The sequence below is a fragment of the Protomyctophum bolini genome, assembly GCF_963924005.1.
Source record: "Protomyctophum bolini genome assembly, chromosome: 3".
Taxonomy (NCBI): Eukaryota; Metazoa; Chordata; class Actinopteri; order Myctophiformes; family Myctophidae; genus Protomyctophum; species Protomyctophum bolini.
In genome coordinates this window covers 37903367-37927298 of record NC_137864.1, presented here as the reverse complement: position 1 = coordinate 37927298, position 23932 = coordinate 37903367, and the positions used below count along the sequence as shown (strand labels likewise).

General features: G+C 41.1%; 1 protein-coding gene across 1 annotated transcript in view; it reads right to left on the bottom strand.

Annotated features, from left to right (window-relative positions):
* The window catches only part of usp43a (ubiquitin specific peptidase 43a), a 90954-nt gene that overhangs the window by 50666 nt on the left and 16356 nt on the right, over window positions 1-23932 (bottom strand). The window contains exon 3 of the mRNA XM_080760008.1: window positions 3552-3643. Coding sequence (XP_080616134.1) covers window positions 3552-3643 — 92 coding nt within the window. The remainder of the gene's footprint in view (window positions 1-3551; window positions 3644-23932) is intronic.

Sequence of the window (23932 nt, the reverse complement as noted above, 5' to 3'; positions counted from 1 at the left end):
AACATTATTATCTATCTATCTATCTATCTATCTATCTATCTATCTATCTATCTATCTATCTATCTATCTATCTATCTATCTATCTATCTACCATAGTGTATATTAAGATACCGGTACATACTGTATTTAAATTGCGTGTCACATTTACACAGTGCATGAGTAATAGCACACATAAGCTAATTATACAAACTCAGTGGTGTGCAAGTTTGTGCATGTGTCTAATGTACAGCATAGTACGTACGGCTAATTGCATCCGTTAAATAGGCCTCTTATGCCAGTACAAAGCATTGGCCTGCATTCAAAGCCACATAATAAACCCACGGAGGAACACAACGCTAAAAATAGCCAGTCATTTCAAAAAGGGTGGAAAAAGGGACAGAGTAGATGGGATGTGTGTATACGTGCGTGCGTGTGTGCACATTCGTGCGTGCATGAGTGTGCATGTGTGCATGTGCAGGAAGATAGATTTTGGATTAGCGCATTAAGACCTGAGGTCGGTTCTACAAAATGCCTTCTAAATCCGAACAGTTTTCTGAAAAGAACGTATGTTCCTATATCAGTGGTACTCAAACAGCTTTCATGTCAAGGACCCCCAAAATGACATGTATTTGCCCGTCGACCCCATCTACCAGGGACCCGCAGAAGTAAAGATTTTAGTTAAAAATGTATACGTATACCGGTATGCACACAGAGCAGATATCACTTTTGTGCCATGAGCTTGTAGATCTGCTTTTTTTAAATTGTGACAAAAACACACGCCAAAATCTAAATTGACACACATGCTTTATCGGTGTACTGAGTGAAGAAGAGTCGTGTTTCTTACCAGGCTGAGTACAACATGGAGCTCAACACTAGACCAGTGGTTCCTAAAGTCGAGACCCACAAAAGAAATTAGACTAGATTAGATTCGTTTTCCCGGGACTCAAACTAGTAAAAATAGCCAATCTACAAGCGTGCAACACGTCACTTCCCGCCGTGTTGTGAGCTTGTAGATCGGTTATTTTCCACTACTATTTAAAGATTTTTTTCTTTTCCTATTATGGAATTTCATAGATTTTTCTTTGATTTCTTCATGAAATTCCTGAAAACCGATTCACTGGAAAAAACATTTATTGATGAAAATATTTCCCCTGCTTTTTGGGAAATGTTTTGAAATAATGATAAAAATAATTAAAAACAAAATGTAGGAAACAGAAAAATAAAGGGACCCATAAATATGTGTCCGTGACCCACAAATGGGTCCCGATCATCGATATATGCTGGTCTCGTCCTATGGTCTCCTCACAAGTTGACTCTCATACACTATAGGCTATCAGCTGTTCTGTGCGCATGCGCACATTTAGGTGCATGTAACGTCATTATAAAATGCTGTACCACCGAGAAAAGAAATATTCCCCATTACACCACTGCCTCTAACTATTCCTATTAGCATCTCGGAAATTCTGAGGCAGCAGAATGGGTGCACTGACTAAGGCATTGGCTGGAATCTCTACGCATAATTGTGTGTCTTCAGCATTAAGGGAAAAAAGCGAGAATGATTTTAAAAATGAATTATGCATGACAACTGCCAAGGTATATCTGAATATAACATATAATCTTTTAACGTATATCCAGTTCATGTCTATCTGGAGTCAATCAGTTGTGAGACAAGAATGGCTGAAGGCGAGAAGAGAGAAAAGATATACAGTACTCAAGTACTGTACAATTTTGAGTTTCTTTTTTCTTTTTTTCTTTTGTCAGTATTTACAATTTGAAATGCCCCACTACATCTCAGAGGAAAATATTGTACTTTTACTCTACTACAGCTCACTATGCGTCGCGATGCAACACATTCTGTACAATGAGTACTTTTTACTTTTGGTACTTTAAGTATATTTTGATGCCCATACTTTTGTACTTTTTTACTCACTACATTTTGAATACGGGACTTTTACTACAGAGTATATCTACAGTACATTAAAGCCACAATTGTGAGTACTGCTGCTGTTTGGTGAAAGGCTCCATCTCCCACCATCTTTCTGGAGTGCATGAAACAAAGCGAGGTCATCCTAAAGATCCATCCCCTGCTAGCACTGCACAGGTCTATCTGGCCTACTTTCTCCAGCTATACTGATCCCTATCCGCAGGACAAACAACAACAAGACAATCAGAATCATCTTTCTTGTCACATCACCGTTTTACAAGTAAAAAGGTGGGTGAAATTCAATGTTGTGCATAGTTCCCATCGTGTTATTCTTTTCCAAGAAACAAAGAAAGGGAAGAAGAGAGGGAGGGGGGGAAGGAGATCATGGCAAGAAATAAACAAGAACATTTTAAGCTCGCTCACGCACGCACGCACGCACACAGGCACGTACGCACCAGGCACGCACGCATACACACAGTACACTCGTAGGGGTCTCTCTTACAGTAGCTCATTTACAAATGGCACAGCCATAGGGTCTCTCTTATTCCCCGTCCTGTGCTGTTGTTTAACTATTCTCAGTATCTTATGTGATATACTGTATTCCTGTGAACACCTCCTCAGGACACGAGTTCTGGCGCCGGTACCTTTCAGGTTTCACACTGCATAATTGATAGGATACCGGTGCTTATGGTCCTGAAGTTTTATTCTTGCTCTACTTTTCTTATCTTTTTTTTACCAACAGTTAGGCCCTCATTTATCAACCGTGCGTACGCCAAAATATGGGTGCACGCCGAAATTACCGACATTTTCGGCATTTACCATTTCCGGCAAAGCTTGAAATTGAACTTGAGTAGGACAAAAAGTCACGTCTGGTCGGGAGCTGTCGTGCGCTTTGTCCTCACCAGTTTTTCTGTCGTAGAACAGCGGAGCAGCATTGTTTGACCAGCTGAGAGGCTGTCACAGGCATCTAAACATATATGTATTCACTCCTAAAATGTTTATATAAAACTGTATATAGGTATGTATATGGGCTACATGTAAAAAATAAAAAGTAAAGGAATACATCATCGATGTGTCAATTAAAAACAATGTTGCAAGTTAGATGCTTAAGCCATTTAAACAGTGTTTTGCATGAGCGCATACATGCGAGGATTTGGGCTGTCTATGCTGAAATATTTCCATGACGGGACGTTGGAGAGTATAGTGCAGTGCTGCAGTTGTGGAGAGTCCCAACGTGGGTAGCCTACTGTAGCCTAATCTACAGCAGGCCTGGAGTTACGGTATGTGCAATCTCAAAACCTGACACATTGTCACCCAGGCATCATATACATTTGATGTCCTTACCCCCCTTTCACCAAACAAATGTACGTACAGGCTGAGCTCTCTGTCTTCTCTGAATCTCTGTCACACAGTAGCTGAACGATCTGCACATGCAAACAACTGACACAGCCAGCTAGAAACTTATCCCGTGTGCCTTGAAAATGTAGCAGAGTGGCTCACAACTTCAGCCTGATGGCCTAAAAGTCTAATATCTCTCCCCGGATCATGGATATATCCCTTTCCACCCTGGTACGATTGCCGGGCGTTACATAGTTGGACATAACTGCAGAGATTAGCCCGACACTGGTTGTGAGTGTGTGTCCCTCACCTGTACTGTGCCTGGAAGTGTTCCTGGACAAAGCTGTGGCAGTCTCCTGCCTGCGTGATGCTGGAGGGCTCCTCCACTGAGCTGCATGGGCTCTGGAGAGGAGAGGAGAGGAGAGGAGAGGAGAGGAGAGGAGAGGAGAGGAGAGGAGAGGAGAGGAGAGGAGAGGAGAGGAGAGGGGAGGATTAACCTAAGAGAACTGACACACAGTGGTACTTATGTACAATTTTAATGTATTATTTGTACTTTACTTGAGTAGTACAAAAATCTAAATAATTTACTTTTACGCCACTACATTGATTTGACAGCTTTAGTTACTAGTTTTGTAGATTTGGATTATTATCAAAAAACATACATTAACCACTTCAGCCCATACATTTCTGCCATTTGAAAATAGCCCTGCTATATATATTTTCAAAACATTTGTATACATTTGAAAACACGGGGCAAAGTGGATGCTTAAAATACGCTAGATACTGTATGTGGTCTCTATCGTAGGTGTGCCCAATTCTCTGTCAGCATCTTAATTCTGTGCTTTTAATAGGCTGCTAGGTGATCAAAGGACTCCTGGAGAGCCAGAGCCAGATCAGAGAGTTGGAGAGAGAAACTCAGACACAGATATCACATTATTAAAGTTTTTTAAGAATCTGTTTTCCACCCCTACTTTAATCCCTCATAGATCGCTTGCTCTTTGAGGTATGGCAGGTGAGAGTGAATCAAAGGGTGCATTCTTTTTTAATCATTTAAAGCAATGGCTCCAAAAACTTTTTAGCTCAAGACAGTGGAGACCCAGAAGAGAAATTCGACTTTTTCAATTATTCGATTTTTGAAAAGTATTTATTAAATACTTTTCAATAACCCACCCGTGGTTGTGCCCCTCTTCGCACCCATTGGTTGCTGTATTGATATGCATGCGTATTCAATTCTTATTTTAAACTTGGTTTCAGCAAAAAGGAACATATCAGGTGCAGTATAGTGACTGGGCATAAATTATGTTTTTATTAAATGTTTTAGCAAATTCCACATAAACAACCATGAGGCGGAACCAGGGCAGAACAAGGAGCAGAGCCTGCTGGTTAAACAACCATGAGGCGGAACCAGGGCAGAACAAGGAGCAGAGCCTGCTGGTTAAACAACCATGAGGCGGAACCAGGGCAGAACAAGGAGCAGAGCCTGCTGGTTAGTCAGCCAGGGACCAATCTGAGAACCCATCGGCAAATAAAGGAGAAAGAGCATTCTGTCTGTCTCGAGAGACTAGTCAGGGACCAATCAGAAGGCTGACAATGGGTCAATTGCTTTTAATTGATGAAAAGTTGAGATTTTTGTTGTTTTAAAACTTTAATTTTGTAATCAGAAGGCTGACAATGGGTCAATTGCTTTTAATTGATGAAAAGTTGAGATTTTTGTTGTTTTAAAACTTTAATTTTGTTATCTTTTGAAAAAATGTATTTTCTTTTTAAATGATGCCAGATGCATGAAGGTCTATAGTTTTGACCGAAACGTTGCTTGAATAAAAGTGTTCCTATTGTGCAAGTGCAGATGGTGTGTGGGTCACTTACGCACCCGTCTCTGAGCCCAACAGATGTGCATAAGACTTTGTTAGTCCCAACCCACTGGTTGGGAATCAGCGATTTAAAGGACCATACTATACTCTTGTCCTCATGCGTCCATTGTATATATTAACACTAATAAAAAAGTAATGTAAACCAAGTAAATCAATCTTTTGTTCACAGACTATTTTCAGCTAGACTTTTCAAATCAATTTAAAACCCCAATTTATTTATTTTTAAACAGGCGACCCAATTCCCAATACTGTCTTTAATTGCATAAGCACAGAAAATTCTGCTTGTAAAAATGTGGTTTTAAAAGGTATAAGTAGCAAAATGCTTGCTTAACAAAAGTGGTGGCGCTTGGTTGCCACGTGATGAGAAGCAATTCCACTATGTGGTTTTGTCGCCATCTTGGATGCTAAAGCAATAGTGCCAATGTTAGCGTGCTAAGGCGAGGACCATCCTTGCTCCAGTAAACGATGTTCCACATCGATAATATAACATTGACAACATCAAAAAATGTATCTTAACCATATATTACTATATTACTTAAGTAATTTGATCTCCTGTTTTATTATGCCGCTTCTTCTCGTGTGACAGGTGGCAACTGATGCCAGTGGGAGTGACTGATTCTGTCATTCATTCCAGGAGGCTGCAGTTTGGGAGCATACACACACACACACACACACACACACACACACACACACACACACGCACACACACACACACACACATACAGGCACACACACACACACACACACACACAGGCACACACAGCAGGACTGCAGCTGCAAGTGCTGCAATTGGTCCTTGAGCTCAACGTGGGGGCATAATTTCATGGTGTTACGTTGTTTACCTGTGGGGACGGTGACACAACGTGACGTGTGCCATATGAGCTAATAAACAACGTTGTTTACCTGTGGGGACGGTGACACAACGTGACGTGTGCCATATGAGCTAATAAACAACGTTGTTTACCTGTGGGGACGGTGACACAACGTGACGTGTGCCATATGAGCTAATAAACAGAGGGATGGAAAGAAAGTGACTCTAGATTTAGAAGGAGCCATTGTAGAACTTTCCCCAGTGCTGTAACTACAGTATATTCTGTTTCATAATACTCTTCTAGACAATTCTACTTGTAGTGCAGAGTAACACACAGAAGAACGTCAGCTAATAAAATAAACAATAAATGAATAAAAGGAGAGCTGTCTTGGCACTCGAAAACCAGTCACGATTACATATGTGTGTGAACAGGGTTCAATGTACCATCGTTGTTTTGACGTTCAGAGCAAAACCCTTCTCCCAGGTCCAAACGAATGCAAGGCTTTCAGAGGGTTGCATCATGTAGTAGAGAAGGTATAATGCAGAAACTCAAACTTTGGTTTGTCATGTCCTCAAGTTTAAGTTGCTGCTGCTGCATATATTGAGTTTGAGTTTTTTTATTTATTTTAAATTTTGTAGACGAAGACCATACCAGTACCAGTATTAGTGCATGTGATAATTTTCTTTGTGCGTCTCTTGAGAATAGGCCTATTTCGTTGTTTAGTTGTCTGGGGCCTATCAATAAACATGAGTCTGCTGCATACCCAGAGGCTGCGTTTATTGTGGTTAAACCACACCAATGTGAAGGAAGTATTGTCAAGATACTACCAATGTCAACCATCAGAAAGGCACACTGGCATAAGTGTGAGAGAGAGTTTATTTTTTATTTTTTTATGAAGTATTCAAAAAAAGGTTTAGTCAGTTAAATGAAGTCCTTGCCCTCACATCTATAATTACACAAATGACATCCTGCACATAATTCTATGTTCATTCAAACTCCTAACTCTGACTGGGGACTGGGAGTGAGTCTCATGGGAGAAAGTCTAATGATCAGATGTAGGTGATAAAACAATCTGGGCATTAGTTTACTAAACACATTTCAGCTGCTCATGCTTTCATTAAGTTAGTTAAAAGAAATTGTGAACGGGGACTAAAACTGCTTTATAGTGTCCCTCAGTGATGTTTTTCCTTTCTTCTCCATGTTTAGCTTTAAAGTTTTAAATTAGAGCTAAAGTTTGGCATGTGTGCCAAGACGCAATACGGCGTACGCGCAATTGGAAACACGACTAAGACCGCCCGACAACCGTGAGAATGCTTGATTGGGGAATGTCCTTAGGGTGGTTCTAAGTCAAAGCGGCCCAATATAAAATCCATCCCACCTCAAACTGCCAGCTCTGTTTCGTATTTATTGTGCAACTTCCTCAACCAGCGGGAGCCTACTGTATATTTGCCAACAGAAGATGATGAGCCAAATTAACTATATGTTATTTTAAAGCCATGAAATCACCAAAGCAATTTCCGTCTGTGAACACAATTACTGTTTAAACACAGGCTCGCAGGGCACAGTCTGGGGAGTAAGGATGTTTACGACGTTCTGCAAGAGACAAGGTGAAGGAAGAAATGAGGATTTCTTTTCAGAGTGATAACATTAACCTATTAAAACCCGGGGAAAGCATCCGTGCCATTTTCGATTTTTAGCTAGAAAAGTATTGTTTGGCTATTCAAAAACAGCAGATATAAAAGCTCAGAGATCTGCTATTTTTTTAAGAATCGTGAACATTGTGCAAATCTGATATATTAATGCCAAACTGTTAGGATTTAGAAGACATTTGTAGAATCGGCCTCAGGTCTTAATGGGTTAATGTGGTGGCATGGGAGTACCTTTTTTCCCCACCCTCAGTAATTGCATCTTTTGTCCCCAAAAGTCTCACACTAGTTTGTTCCGGACTGTTTAAGGCCCGCCATTCCGCATCCAATAATTCCCACGTACAGATTAGTGCGTATCGTTTCCGTATTCACTCTAGAAAGTAGGCCTACATGTAGACCGGATCAGCAGCCTGCAAAGCAACTCCATCCCAACCCAGTCATAAACACGCAAGCCCATAGTACCACCAAGGCTCGTGAAAATATTAAACAAGTTACTTTTGGAAAATAGTAATAAAATAGTAATAGTTACTGGGGGAAAAAGTAATAAAATAGGCCCACTGGCAGAGCCTGGCCCAGGTGAAAGGATTTGGCCTCATTAGGCCCACTGGCAGAGCCTGGCCCAGGTGAAAGGAGTTGTCCTCATTAGGCCCATTGGCAGAGCCTGACCAGAGCCTTTTGTGGTGGTTCTGGAGAACTGTGGGTCCGACCGACTCTATACCGGGCACTGCACTCCCTGCGGGGGTGTGGATCAGGTGTGTCGAATGTGAAGTCGGTGGGTCTAACGGTTCTCGAGTTACGTGCATTACACACACTCACACACGCACGCACGCAGACAGACGTGGCACATTTATAGTAGGATGAGGGTACATGTGCAATCCTTGTGTAACACCCAGGAATCAAACCTGGGTCTCCCACATGGAAAGCCAACATCTTAACCACTATATCCCCATGACTCAGGGGATATATTAGACTTTTAGGCCATCAGGCTGAGGTTGTGAGCCACACTAATTCCTCCTTATGGCGCTACCCAATTCAATATGCATCACAAAACAATTCCAAGCGACAGACAGCACATTACTGCACACTTGAAAAAGCACCTTATTCTACCATAAGTAGGTCATTGGGCTCAGCTGGACCTTAGAACAAAGATGCCTGAAATGCACTGAGATAGAAAGGCAGATAAGTGGCCCAAGGAAAAGAGAGGGAAAGATATGAGTGTACTTAACCCAAAGAAAGAAACAATAATGATTTTGGCTTTGTCACTGTAATGGGATACAGTGACAAAGCCAAAATCATTATTGTACCAATAACAGAAAAACTGTATTTCTATAAGCAATAAGTTATTTTGAAAATAATCTGTATTAAATATAATTTGTATTCAGTCAGCTCCTGTTGCTTAGGTAGTGTAATAATAAGATTTAGCAACCTTAATTGTTCTGTGACTCCAGTGTCACAGAGAAAGGCTTATAGGGTCCCTTTCCCAAACGTAGCAGAGTAAAGTCACAGTGAGATTATATAAACGGACATCTGCAGACAATGGTGAGGAGACTGAACTTAAATCCAAGGGCATGGATGAATGGGTCTTGTCCACGATGTCTATGCAGTCAGAGTTTGATGGAATGTGTCTGTGCTATTTGGTTTTAGGAACCAAATTCCAAGTCAATCCGAATAGCCAGGTGTTGCAGAACCACATGGCGAGAGCAATCTATACTCAATGTAACTTGAAGAAATGGGCAACCATTCTTTTGATTTGATTGATTGATTGATTGATTGATTGATTGAAAATTGATTAAAACAACAGAGATGAAACAGTCCCAAAAACAAATACTTTATACTAAAAACATTAAAAAGTCCCGGGGACTTGTTTCCAATGATGTATGTATGTATTCAATTATTCAGCATAGCAATAATACATGTCATCAACAACTATAAAACACTATCATCACCCTGCGTGAGGAGCACGTTATGCCCTGAAAAAAGTATGAAATGAAATGCCATACTTTTTCATACTTGCGTAGGAACCCTGTATATAACTTTACATTCTGTTTACTCCTGCTATGAGAGATGAGGTCAAACATTTACATATTACTACCATCAGCAGTAGTGAGCCATCGCAGGAGGTGAAGAAAGTAACAAGTAAGTAGAGTATAAGTACTCCTCAAGGACCACCGCAACCACTGTGTGTTGGCATATTGCAGACCAGTCAGTGACACCAGTTCTTTCAGTAAGCCACAATGTGCTGACAGTGCAATGATAATACCCCGGAATATAAGAAGAAGTGGTGGTTAGCGTTTTGAGCTTGATTCTACTGCAGTGTGCATGTATCATCAACACATCAAAGCAAATGTTATGTAAAGTATAATGTGAATATGTATGTAAAATGCAAAGATAAGCTCCCGCCATAAATACATAGTGTAGCTTTAAACAGTGGTAGGAAAAGTACTCAAATGTTTTATGTAAAAGCATCAATACTCTGTTACAAGTAAAAGTCCAGAATTCAAAAAGTACTCATTATGCAGAATGTCCCATTTCAAGTTTTCAAATGTATAAAAATCATTTGAAAATAGCCCATCTACAGTACAATTTCACGAAGTTGTAGATCGGCTATTTTCAAAGGGCCGAAATGTAATAAGGCCTACAGCTGAAGTGCTTAATCTATGTTCTGTAATAATAATCAAAATCTACAAAATAACTAGTAACTCAAGTTTTTAAATAATTGTAGTGGAGTTTACTCAAGTAAAGTACAAATACCTCAACATTTTTGTAAAGAACCCAAACACGTTTTCTACTGAACTTTTCTATATTCTGGGTGAACAGACATTGTTACTATGATCTTATTGTGAAACAAGTCGTTTTCCTTAGATTTTGAGTTTTGAGCCAAATGCTTTTATTTTGAAGGGAGTTTTGTGGGACATAGCTTCCTGAGCACCGGAAAGAGGAAGTATATTGCATTATAACCAGACATGAGAGAGAGAGGAGACGCGTCTTTTTGCTGCTGCTACAAAGGAAATCGCGCCCTTTTTACTGTTTGCCATTGATACATTCAATGATTGTTTTAGCACCCCCCGAAGAGGCATAAGGTTGGTACACATGGACTGTATTTGCAACTTACAATACAACACGTTTTTGGAGCTAAAGGACTGTTGCTAAAAATGCATTGTTGATTTGTTTACATTCTGTTCAGTTCTGGTAGGCTACCGGTATATGGAATGAAACGTATTTCTGCAGAAAAGGCACACAAGGATAATGCACTAATGCTAATAATAAATAATGCTACTCTTTCTGTAAAAGTGTGTTGTAAATGAAAGGTTATAATTGTACATGCAAAGGAAGGATTGCTATCACTGCATTTCATACATTTTGGATAAAAAGGGTCTTTATTTCATGTCATTATATTATACTTAAAGGGTTAAAAGGAGGCATTTCATTACTTTTGGAGTTAAAAACAGCTGTTAAAAAGGAAAGACGAGTTCTTTATAATAAGTGCTTGGTGAGGTTAAAGTCTATTAATTGTAATGTGTTTACAGTATTTCTAATTTCTGAATGATGCTCAAAACCATTTAAAATGGAATTGTACTGTTTTGAAAATGCTATAGTTACATTTGAAGCTAATGTGAGCTACGGCAATTTGTATGTGTAATACTAACAGAGTATTTTGTTTTGTGTTCTTAAATTTCTTGTCAGTTCTTACGGTGGTTTATGGACTTAATAAATTCACTACCATCAGTACAAGTCTTGACCTTCTTTCGGCGGGGACCGCTACAATTTTACTTACAGTAAGCACAGTACTAGAGTAAATGTACTAATGTAATGTAGTTACATTACACCACTGCAAACCACTGACATCACCAGAACCAAAATCACAACCAACAACCTATAAAACGATACAAAAGGTGCAGTATGTGTAGCCTGTGTACCTAGTGAAGCCTGGAAGTGTGTTGGAGTGCATGCACACTTTGTGGTGCGCTCAGAGCTATAATAGGCTCACGCTATCCTTACACCCAACCAACATTATTTGAACAGGATGTTTCTCTTGTTGCCCCGGGACCTCTGTAGCCTGGAAACCAGACACATCAACCAGGGCGAAAGAAAGAAAGAAAGAGTGCGTGCCTTTGCCAGCCTATTAGTACAGTAACTTTCCCCCTACAGTAAAGGACATACTGTACGAGCTGTATGGCTTTGATACACCTTCTCAACCTGAAAACACGCCTTTATGTTCCATTTGTGAATACAATAAAAGTCACACTCATGTGAAGTGAGGGGCGCCCAGATTTTTGGGGGCACGTTGATTTCTCATGGCGGTACATTATATATAAATTACAAGATGCATTATTATCAGTGAGCTGATGTCTTACGTCATCATTTACTGCCCAAAACATTAAAGTCCATAGGCTTGGCTGGCCACAGGGAATTTATAATTATAGGCTCTAAACAAACAACTACCACGGAACATCCTGTCATCCAGCCTAGTAGATTTCCACAGGGACATTTGGATGTATACTAGAAGACCTGTAACTTTAGTTTGAGATTTAATTCCTTGAAAGAAACGTCTCTTCAATGCCGCCATTTATAAGACACGATGGTCCTACAAAGCAGAGACACAGCTCCCTCCAGAGAGCTTTGCACTTCATAAGCCCTACAAGAAAACATATGTTGTTATCCAAACGCTGCTGATTCCCTGCAGGTTACAATGGAGTGTGCTTTCATGCGAGAGCACACGCAGGCATTCCTTTCCTCAGCAGGCACTACGGAGGAGAGGACTGATTTGGTTTGGTTTGCGGTTAAAAGTGTGTGTGTCTGTATGTGTGTGCGTGTGTGCGTGCGGATATTTGTGTTTTTGACACCACAACTTCTAAAAGGTACCCTAACTTTATGGAAGCTCCATACAATGTGAACATTGAATCTGCCTGAACCTTCCAAGTGTGTGGGTGTCTTCTAGATATTCAATTCAGCAGTAGGAACCTGCACACACTCTGATCGGTGAACCAATATTCTCCAGCGCTTGCTCTATGAGCGCTCACTGAGCACACTGGCTGAGCCAGGCTACGTTTAGTGTGTCCTAGCCTGGGGTCCACCTATGCTTTCTATGGCATAGGCAGCTCCATCCTGCCGGGAGAATCTAGACGCAGCTGCGCGACATGAGACTAATTCATTAGAGCGACAGAGAGAGAGAGGAGTGTGTGTGTGTGTGTGTGTGTGTGTGTGTGTGTGTGTGTGTGTGTGTGTGTGTGTGTGTGTGTGTGTGTGTGTGTGTGTGTGTGTGTGTACGGATGTGCATGTGTGCGTCAATTTAACAAAGGTGCAGACGATCAGAAATCAGCAGAGAGTGATCGACGTTTGCGCTACTCTATGCCGAATTGAAGTGGACTTGACCCCAGACTTTTTATTTCTCCCTGGAAATAAAAACGTCTGGGTTTCCGAGGCTAAGTGCGTCCTGGCATCCGTCTGTCTCATGTGCACATTTATTAATAACGGATAATGGTGGTCTACATTGCCCAGACTGGCCACTATTTTCGGACCATTATAAAACATGATATTGTAAGTGCAATGATAGTTACTTATGATGAGACGTGGCTACATGGACGTCAACAGTGCATTGACCCCTCAATGCGAGCCAAAAGAGGTGCGTGCATGCGTGCGTGCGTGAGGAGTGGTCCAGGTCAGAAGGGTAAATGCTGTGCGTGCAGTATAAAGTGGCTGACTCACCCCTATTCTTTCAGCAGTGGACGACCGCCTCTAATTCGGCCCTATTCAACTCAGGCTTACAGTAACAAGGCAGTCTGGGAGATAAGGGTGGAAGCCCACAGGCATTTTAAACCCTGGCAGCGATCCCCCTCCCCGATCACCATGCATGCTGTGGCCAAGGGTAGTGAAACCTTTTCATGTCAAAGACCCCAAGACTTTATGTAATTGGCCGCCGACCCCCATCAGAAAATATATTGTTCCAGGGAACAGTCCTTTATATTGTCTAGGGGTACGGGCTGTCCCGTGACACCCTCCATGATACAATATCATTTATCCGTGACTTGTGAACGCATAGCCATAGGCTATACATGCACTTTCTGACACTCTCTCTCTCTCTCTCTCTCTCTCTCTCTCTAAATCAGTCATCTTAGAAGTTAGGACTGTCCAATGTACTCTCTCTCTCTCTCGCTCTATCTCAGGATTCAGCCAAACCCGCCACAATCTGGCAATTGCTATGGCGATGGTAGCAGGGCCAAAACAAAGACGGAGGAGGAAAATAAGCAGCAGAGTTCCTGGCGAGGCTCTGGCCACCAAATCTGTCTGGACAGCATAGATCTGGACCCTCTAGACTTTTCTCTCTTTCTCTCTCTCTCTCTCTCTCTCTCTCTCTCTCTCTCTCACACACACACACACACACACACACACACACACACACACAGATTAATTATATCTCGCTCTCTCTCTCATCCACAAACTGGCAATGTTTGTTCCCGGACAAATAACTCATATTGTACATGAAAATAAACTACCCTGACTCAAAGACTTAAAGAATATACTATATATTTGAAAACCCTTCTTAGAATAAACGAGGCCCACTCATGTGAGGAGCATGAAGGAATAAAATGCAATAGAAGATCGAGAAAACGTGGTGCAAATCTTTGAATGTATATTCTTTAACATATTTTCAGATGGGGTCCGCGGCCAATTACATGTTTTGGGTTCCTTGAGTTTGAGAACCACTGATATAGAAACATAGTATTTTCAGAAAACTGTCATGATTTGGAAGACATTTGGAAGACAATCTTCCGCCGTAGTCTGAAAACCCACCTTTTCAGACTCCATCATGGCCCATAGCACTTACCCTACCCCTTAGATAGCATTTCTGTAGACTTAGATAGCATTTGATACAGACTTATAGCATGTTATGTAGACAGCGCTATAATTACATTGTATATAGTCATAGCACGCCATAGTACATATGTATAGCATAGTATAGTATATATGTATAGTTCATATGTATAGTTTCATTATATAGATATTCCACTGTTACTTTCTTAGCTTACGCATGTTTCATGATAAATGCTTTTATGTGATGTATTCCCATGCTTTTGTTCTTGCTTAATGTAAGTCGCTCTGGATTAAGAGCGTCTGCTAAATGCCTAAATTGTAAATTGTAGAATCTGGTCTCAGGCCTAAATGGGTTCAAACTATCTCTGTGCCTCAATAACAACAGCCCCGGTTGAAAGTGACAATGGATGACGGTACAGTGACAAACAGGTGAGTGGAACAGGTAAGACCACATGACAGTCATCAAGCCGCTCCCTCATGTCTACAACACCAGGAACACATGACCTTAGGCATATACCAGTGGTGGAAAGCAACTAAGTATTTATTTATCAAGTACTGTACTTACAGTAAGTACACTTTTGAGGGGGAGATACGGAACAATGGCCCTAGAGGCCTGCCCTTTCTTTCTTTCTTTCTTTCTTTTTACCAGAATTAGTGGAACGGAAGCGTCACACATTGAGCCCGTTTTGAGAACATTTTCACTCCTGCATACCGGTTGAACAGGCTAGGTTCTCAATAGTAAACAAAGACCAGTGCTGAAAAAAGTACTCACATTTCTTTTTACTTAAGTAAAAGTATCAGTACTGCAATATGGAACTATTCTGTAAAAGTCAGGAATTAAAAATTGACTTGAGTTAAAGTACAAAAGTATCGGCATCAAAATGTACTTAAAGTACCAAAAGTTACTTTCCACCACTGGTGAACACTAATTACATAAAACCAAACAATTACCAGTTGGAAACAGACGATGCAAAGAGAGAGAGGGGGGGGGGGGGGGTAGGCTTACAACCCCATTTCACTTGAGGCCTAATTCTATCATCTCATGATCATAAAACCATGTAAATTCCGTACAGGGATACTACATGGATGTTAAAACAGAAGTGGAGGTGGACTGTAGTCGAGTCAACATGTTTTTCTGGGGCATAAAATCTGGGGCAGGTAAACGAGGTAAATGAGCATTGCACCTATAGGTACTTGCTTGTCAAGTAAGAGATCTTTCCAACAGATGTGTGTGTGTGTGTGTGTGTGTGTGTGTGTGTGTGTGTGGTGTGTGTGTGTGTGTGTGTGTGTTGCTCAACAGTGTCCCCTTAGGTCACCCAGCGGTATTGCCGTACTCAAGCGGACTACATATACATGGAGACATTTGGCTGTATTTTGCGTGTCTTAAGTACCAGGTCTTATTCCCTAACTTGAGTAAACTAAAGACCTGGAGGCGTGATCAATGCCATTTGGCTATTCTGAGTGGCCAAAGAGCATTGATCACGCCTCCAAGTCTATGGACAAACTAATGTTTGTTTAGGACAGTAAAGGATTACATAAGACGTCATGTGGCCGATATAAATACACAAACTCTTACACATTACTGGCAGGCATCCTCTCCTCCCAGAACATGTCGTTGTTAAATCATCAACCATAGTCTCTTACAGTAATGGCTTTCGCTTTCATTTCCTTGTATAGAGACAAGACCACAATGCTGTGCAATGTGTATAGTTGCTAATTATGCGTGTCATTTTAATTGCATTATTTTTCTTTTGGACAACGTAAGGCAATGGACAATTTACAGTAGGCTTGGGTCTAAACAGACAACATCAAGCTACACTAATCCAAGACGATGGCCATCGAGTTCGAGACAGCTTCGTTCTCATGTCCCACGGCACACGCAAGCTCAAATGACTCCAAGTGTTATGCAAAGGATGATAGCTGCTGTTATCAGACTGACAAACAGACTTCTTCCCCCGAACAATCAGATACCTGAACGAACTGATAAGAACCAAAGCAAAACCAGGCAAAGGAAAACGCTAGCCCCACCGCCCACCCCTCGCCCTCCTCTTGCACTATCATGTTACATTTTTGCACCTTTCTAATCTAAATTTGCTGTATATATGGAGCATAGCCTCAATTGCACCTTCTTAAAACGAAATAGTGTTGTGGAACTTTTTGTGAAGCTGTTCACAAAAAGTTTACCTAACTTTGCTACTACAGGGAAAACATGCACATGTACTGTACATATTTTACACTTATTCCCTTACGGAGCTATGTGTGTGGGTGGGTGGCTGGCTGGCTGGGTGGCTGGCTGGCTGACTGGCTGGGTGCATGCATCTGAGCACGAAAACAGTATGGTTGTTTTTCACCACCTGTGCGCAACCTAACACACACACAAACACACACGCACATATTAACTGTATATATGATGATTTCAGGTGTGCCAGTACAGTACAGTGACAGTAGTACAGTAGAGGGTACAGTAGAGGGACCCCCACACGGTAACTCTGTCATTTCTCAACCGTTTCGGACGCAGGGCGGCTCCTATGGGTCTGAAACCCACCTTGTTAATGCACTTGCACGATCTACAGTTAATATAAAACTCCATGACACTATGTTATTGTGCAACATTTCAATCGGAAGTATAGTGATGCAAAACAATCACTGCCTTTTTCTTTTCTTTTTTTGGCGTGGAGCGAGACCGGCCGAAGGTCGTGCTTCTAGTCTTTATAATCTTCACTAACTAGAGCAAAACTACCTTACCTCCTTAACTAAGAGAGAGATGTGCAGAAAAAAATATATTTTTAGACATGTACCACAATGAAACTTAAACGAGTTGGCATGCCCTGGTTTTAACTCTAGAGACGCAAATTACCATAATAATCTCACCGCAAAGAGCCTTGAATTTAGTTATTGGCTAATTAATTTAGAATGAGTATTCTATTTGCTTGGAAAAGGCACTGAATATCAAAAGCTTGAATAAAAAAAGCAGATAGTGTAGTAAAAGAGGGGGATGAGTTGGCCTTGGTCTACATTGCCCAGATTGTGGGTTTTATCTAAAATGTTCATTTTCAGAAACACCACTCTAAGAGACACCTTCTATTCCATGGACCATTATCAAATATTATGTGTATAAAATGGTTATGAATGTGGGTACATGGACGTGTCACGTATGTGAACTGTGGATTGACCACTCCAATGCAAGCCAACTCAAAAATGACATTATTTCACCCTCCCCCAGCATCAAAGATTTCACTTCATTTTCTAAATGCTTTTTAAAAAGCCCCTCTCTCTCTCTCTCTCTCTCTCTCTTTCTCACTCTCTCTCTCTCTCTCTCTCTCTCTCTCTCTCGGAATTTGTGGCATCTTAGAAATGTGACTTAATCAGATTTATGGCCTAGTGTTTGGTGGTGCAGACAGTGACAAGAGTCCTTTGATGTAACCTGTGTGAGGGCGAGAGCAGGGGAGGCAGATAAATGGCACTTGTCCATCCCGACATAGCTCACACTCATTCCTTATTGTTGTGACGATCACAATGATTGGCTTTTTAGGGTTCATCCACAGTACAATCCATTCATTGTTTCATCGTTGTACAGTATAGCTATTACGAATACTTAAAGCCAAAGGGCAGTAACTACGTTTTTGGACACACCGACTAATTTCTGAATCCCAAAGGTCAAATTAGCCTTTGTGATTTTGGGGGATAAACAACCGTAATGATAGAATAATCACAAAGAAAACAGCCAACGGTTGCGGCCACAAAGCAGAATGCCACAGCCCATCCATTTCCTTTCATTCAGGCCGCATAAAAACACACCACGCGTCGTACGAGTGCTGCCAATGATCTCTTTAGCATAATACCACTGGGGAGGCCGACTGTGGCAGCAACGCATTAGCACTCTGATGACTGACAAAGGCAGGGGAGTATCTTAGATCAAGGACCCCTCACATTTCACCTGCCACGCCACCTGAAAGCAGGATTCATCTTCACTGACATTTACTCGCTGCCCCCATCCACCCCCACCCATTCATTCACCCGCACCCCCAGAGAGTGTCAGGCGAGCTCACGCGTGGAGCTATCAATTGCGCTATTTCTGCCCCCGTCGATAAGACGACTCGCTCACGTCTTCACCACATCCACAGACCGAATTTCCTAGTCTAAGCAGTTTGCTTCAGGGCCATGTTTTTTTTTTCTCTCCCTCTCTCTGTCCAACTCTCCCAGGGCAGAAAGGCCGACCATTATCGACATTTAAAACAGAATAATGCATATATAATGCTCTCGTACTGGTTTTTGCATTGGCAGACTTACTACTGTCCATGGGGTGAGGCTTTTAGAACCATTTGGCTCATAAGCTCAACCGTGGGAGGCCGTCTAAATGTAACTGCCCCCCCGTGTACTCAATCCATGCGTCCACCTGGGAAATGAATGCCGTTCTTTGATAATAGGCAGGGAAGGTTTGGTGTGTTATTTCAGCTTGTGCATAACAGATATAACAGATATAAAATAGTTTAGCTAATACTGTGGGTGGAACTGCTGAAGCCTGAGGGAGCAATGAAATGTTACAATTTGACTATTTAAATCCAGTCTTTGATATTTTATGTACAGTATAATGTATCATGGCCTGTTGGTATATGTGGTTATGGTTGACATTACTGGGTCAAAAGAAACTTTCTCGTACTTGCAGCTACTATATTTTTGTATCTTATTTGATTCCCCCAGCAAAAAAAATAAAAAAATTGTATAAAACGTTTACGCTAGGGATGTGCTGAAATATAGATATTGCGATATATATTGATACGTCCTCCCGCAAAAAAAATTTAAGTGATGAACAACATGTTTAGAAAAGGAGGGGAAAAAAGACTACTGGAAGAATTACTGGATGGTGATTTGTCCAAACAGCTTTGTGGGAATACAAAATGCAGTCCACTGACACCAGTGATAATGGTCAGTTGGTGGTGTTTGTGAGGTATTATGATGATACCAGTGATAATGGTCAGTTGGTGGTGTTTGTGAGGTATTATAATGAAACCAGTGATAATGGTCAGTTGGTGGTGTTTGTGGTATTATGATGAGAGTATGAGTCAAAGGGGGAGTTTATTGAGTATATATTTAGTGTTTGAGTGCTGCAACCACTCCTATAGACAGCTATGTGTGTGTCCCTCCCTGTGTCGGAGCACGAAAATAGTGTTTTTTCCCAGTTCCAAGTATTTAGTTGCAGATATTGTGATATATCGTTGATGAAATTTCATACAATATATCGATATATCGCAAATATCGCAATATATCAAATATCGTGATATTATCGTTATCGAGGGCCTAATATCGCGATATATATCGTATCGTGAGGTACCCATAGTTTACGCTGACATTTCTGTTTTTCTCCAGTTATCCAAGCAGGAACACAGCTAATGAATTAACCCTTAAAAATCACAAAAGCATCTGTCTCCTTTTAGATGTCTTTAGCTTGTATATCTTTGCTATTTTTGAACATGGCCATTTGTGCAAATCTTTGAATATTTATATATATATATATATATATATATATATATATATATAAGGGGCCACTCGAACAAAATATTGCGAGATGGGGGTCGACAAAAAAGTTTGAGCACCACTGATGCTCAGCATAGGTCTTTCAGTAAACTGTTGGGATTCAGAAGACATTTATAGAATCGGCCTCGGGTCTTAACGGCTTAAGTAAGAGGTGAATAAAGCAAGTGGACAAAGGTCCCATTAGAAGAGGATAATTCCTTTGCTTCTGGACTGCCCCGGTGTGTGTGTTCACAGGCTCCTGTTACATAATACGATACCTTGGTTAAAGTTCTTTGGCTGGTTGCACTGATTTTGACCAAAGGTATGCTGCTCAGACACATAGTTTATCTAGATGAATACTGCCCAGTCAGTTAAGAATACAACTTTACGGTATCTTGTGTAAACATAGACGACATAAAGGCATGCAGCTCACATTTTTGTGCTAAGTAGAAGAGAGGCTGTTACCTTTCATTCCCATTAAGCTACCAAGTTTACAACAGTGCAAGGTTCAAACATGGGTTCTGTGGAGTTGTTTTGGTGGGTTTCCTGGTGTGTTTAGGTGGACTCTACCCTGCCTGATGGCCTCAGGTTCCCTCCTGAACAGTTATATTGCACATGAACCGGAGCCAAATTACACGATTTTTGTCACCCAGTGTCAATTGTCTAGTGCAGTGGTTCCCAAAGTGGGGTCCAGGGACCCCTAGGGGTCCTTGAGGGAGTTCCAGGGGGTCCCCAGCTAAATGATAGTTAGGAACCAAATGGACCCTTATGGGTCTATAACTCAACAAACATTAAATCACCATTAACAATGAAAACAGAGTTTAATATTTGTTTTGTCCATGTTTGTTTTGTCTGATAATTATGTCATAAAAGATGAATATATAGCGCCCCTCACTTCACACGGGTGTGATTTTTTCCCCCTAAGGGACACGGGGAGAACATGCAAAGTCCACACAGAAAGGTCCTTTTGTCAACCCCACTTATATGGGCGGTGATGACGCGGAGGAGAGAACATGCCCTTAGCGCCCCCAGCGGGAATCAAACCCAGGACGACAGCGCTACCGACTGTGCCACCATGCGCCCAGGAGAAACTATATTTAACACACCCATATCCTTTTTTCTTTTTTTAAAAGAAATGATTAAAATTATCACTTAAATAGCTTTGCATTTTATTTATTGTTTAAGGATAAGGACCAGCATTGACTACAACGGAACTCACAGTCTCCTTGGCATTACTGTTGAACATGTTCTGCCATTTGTTATGTTTTGGAAAAGCAGATTTAGCTATATTTTAGTAAACCCACCTTTGGTAAACCCACCTTAAAATGATCTGTGTTTCTGGCTGATAATTGATTATCCGATTTGAAGATTACGTCATATGGCAGCCACCTCTATGGGTTTAAATTTGTTTGTTTAGTTACTTGTGATGCAATTCGTTTGCCAGCCAAGTCTATGGACTTTAATGTTTGTTTAGAGCACTAAATGACGACATAAGACATCATGTGGCTGATATAAATACAAAAACAAGAATAAAGAAAGAATAAACAGTACAACTGTGGAAAAAGATTCACAAGAAACAAAAAGTTAAACAGGACCGGATAATTCATAGAGGAAAGAAAGGAGCCAGAATGGAACAAAGGAAAGGAACAGTACCACTAGTTACACATACACACATACAGAGCCATTTCAAACACACTCAAGGACACTTTGGTGGAGTGATAATTATTGGTATTTCGCTTATAGGCTGTGTTGATGGAAGGGAATTTGCTAGGGAATTTAGCAATAAAACTGTCTCAACAGTTTAATGTAATTAAATCTGGTAGCAGTCTTTCTATTACTTTTACTTTTTGTAATTAAGGATAATAATAATAATAAACATTAATATTCAGGGCAGACAGTTCAGTTTCAATAGGCTCTATGCACACACAACTCTTCCTACTTCCGGGCCCCTTCCCTACTCCCTTACTGATTATACTAATTAAGGGCAGGCCCTGTTCCATTTAGTGGACAGTAGTTCTCAAACTTTTTTAATTTCAATGACCCCTATACCTCTGAGAGTGTACAAACTCTCAGAGTTACACACCCTTACAGGGCCATTTGGAACCCACTCAAGGACACTTTGAGACCCACTGGTGTAGCAGAGGGTTTTCCAGTGAGGCAACATGCCATTCACCATCTAATTACCATCATTACAATCATTAAAAAAGACATTTAGCCACATGCCCGAATGCCCCCTGCCCCCTTAAAAGAAATCGCTAAAATCGCTATAACGAAAGAAAGCAGCACATCTTTTACTTTCTCTGTAATAACAACCCAAAACATGAACCTTGGTTTAAAAAGGAAAAAAAGTCCTTTAAGCGCTCCCCTTCCTGCCTCTCCAACTATCCCTCAGTGAATCTTTCCTCTCTGATCTTTGACTGAAACCTAGGCGACGACCTCCCTCTGTGAGACTGAAAGCTACATAATTTTTAACCCGCCGGCGATCACTAGGCTGCACTTCCGATCCTTTCTTAGCTAAACCGCTGTGACACGGCGTGCGTGTCTGTTTGTGAATTCACCTACCGGTATATACATGTTTATGCATGAGTGCTTTCAGGGATGAATTCAATTTTCAGGAGAGGAAATGAAAAGTTGTTCGTTCGTGGTGGCAAAAGGCTAGTATAGGCTTAAATCTGTCTTCTTCTTCTATGCTTGTGTGCAATAGTGCCAGTGTGGCTCCTTGGTGATGCTGTGATTTAACAGCATCCTTATAGTATGAAAGTGCCCCAACCATAAGCTGTTTCTGTGGCTAAAGGCTACCTCCATTAGTATTGTTGTCATACACAGGTATCTTATTTCTGCTATTGTATGATACTAATTGGTTGCTCCTATTTTCTTTATGTGCACTCACTTTTGAAGCAGATGTATCTGTATCTCTCTTACCTGTATCTGTCATGTGTTTTTTACTGCAGTCTGTCTGTCTGTCTGTCTGTCTGTCTGTCTGTCTGTCTGTCTGTCTGTCTGTCTGTCTGTCTGTCTGTCTGTCTGTCTGTCTGTCTGTCTGTCTGTCTGTCTGCATCACTGGCTAACTTGAAAGATAACAGTAGAAAAAGACAGAAAGACAGACAAAAGTGAGAGGGAGAGACAAGTAACAGACAGACTGCCCACCTCTTCCAAAGCACAAACGGTTTTACTTCATATCTGGCCTACAGTGACTGGGCACGTGCCATAACAGTGACTCGTGGCTCAGTCCACTCTGAAACCCTAATGGAACCTACTTTTAGATAATGGAGAAAGGGAAGACATTCACTGTTTGTTTGACTGAAGCAAAATAGGCTATAGAGTGCAAAGCTATTTATTCAATTCAGGTTAAATAAGGCCAGACAGGGAGCATTAGTATTAGGTCTGCATTCCTGAGCTGTTAGCAGAATCCTCTGATAATGAGGTCTGCTCATTAAGACTGTTACATTGATGGCTGACCTTGAATCGCTATAAGCCTGCTGGGCAGTTAATGAATCCAAACAAGACAGTATCAGGGCTCTTTGTTGATACAGAGAAAAATATTTCTATACTTGAACTTGACTTAAGATGCAAAAGAAATCCTTCTTATAATAAGGTTTTCACTGGGAGCTACAATTCCGCTCAGTGCTCAACAGGCCAACCTGTATGAGTCGTTATTGGAGAGATAGACTCTGAGGAGCTCCACACTCGCGGCACAGAGCCCCACAACGTGAGCACCGCAAAGCCCATATACCTAATTAGCCTTAAGTGATAAAAACACAAGAGCTTTGAGAAGCTTTTGTAAGAAACCATTTAGCATATCTGAATAATTCCACTTCACTTCTCTGGGTTGTCTTGTTTTCTTTAGTTTAGTTTTGTCATAAACTGACTATGACAGCAACATACAATCAATGGCATTGGTTGTTCCATCAATGCCTTACAAGGCTCAATCCTCTGTCCCCTCCTATTGTCCATCTTCATCAATGACGATGACCTGCTCGAAGTGTGCGAGCTGTACATGTACACCGACGACTCAACCCTCTATGCGTGCATGAG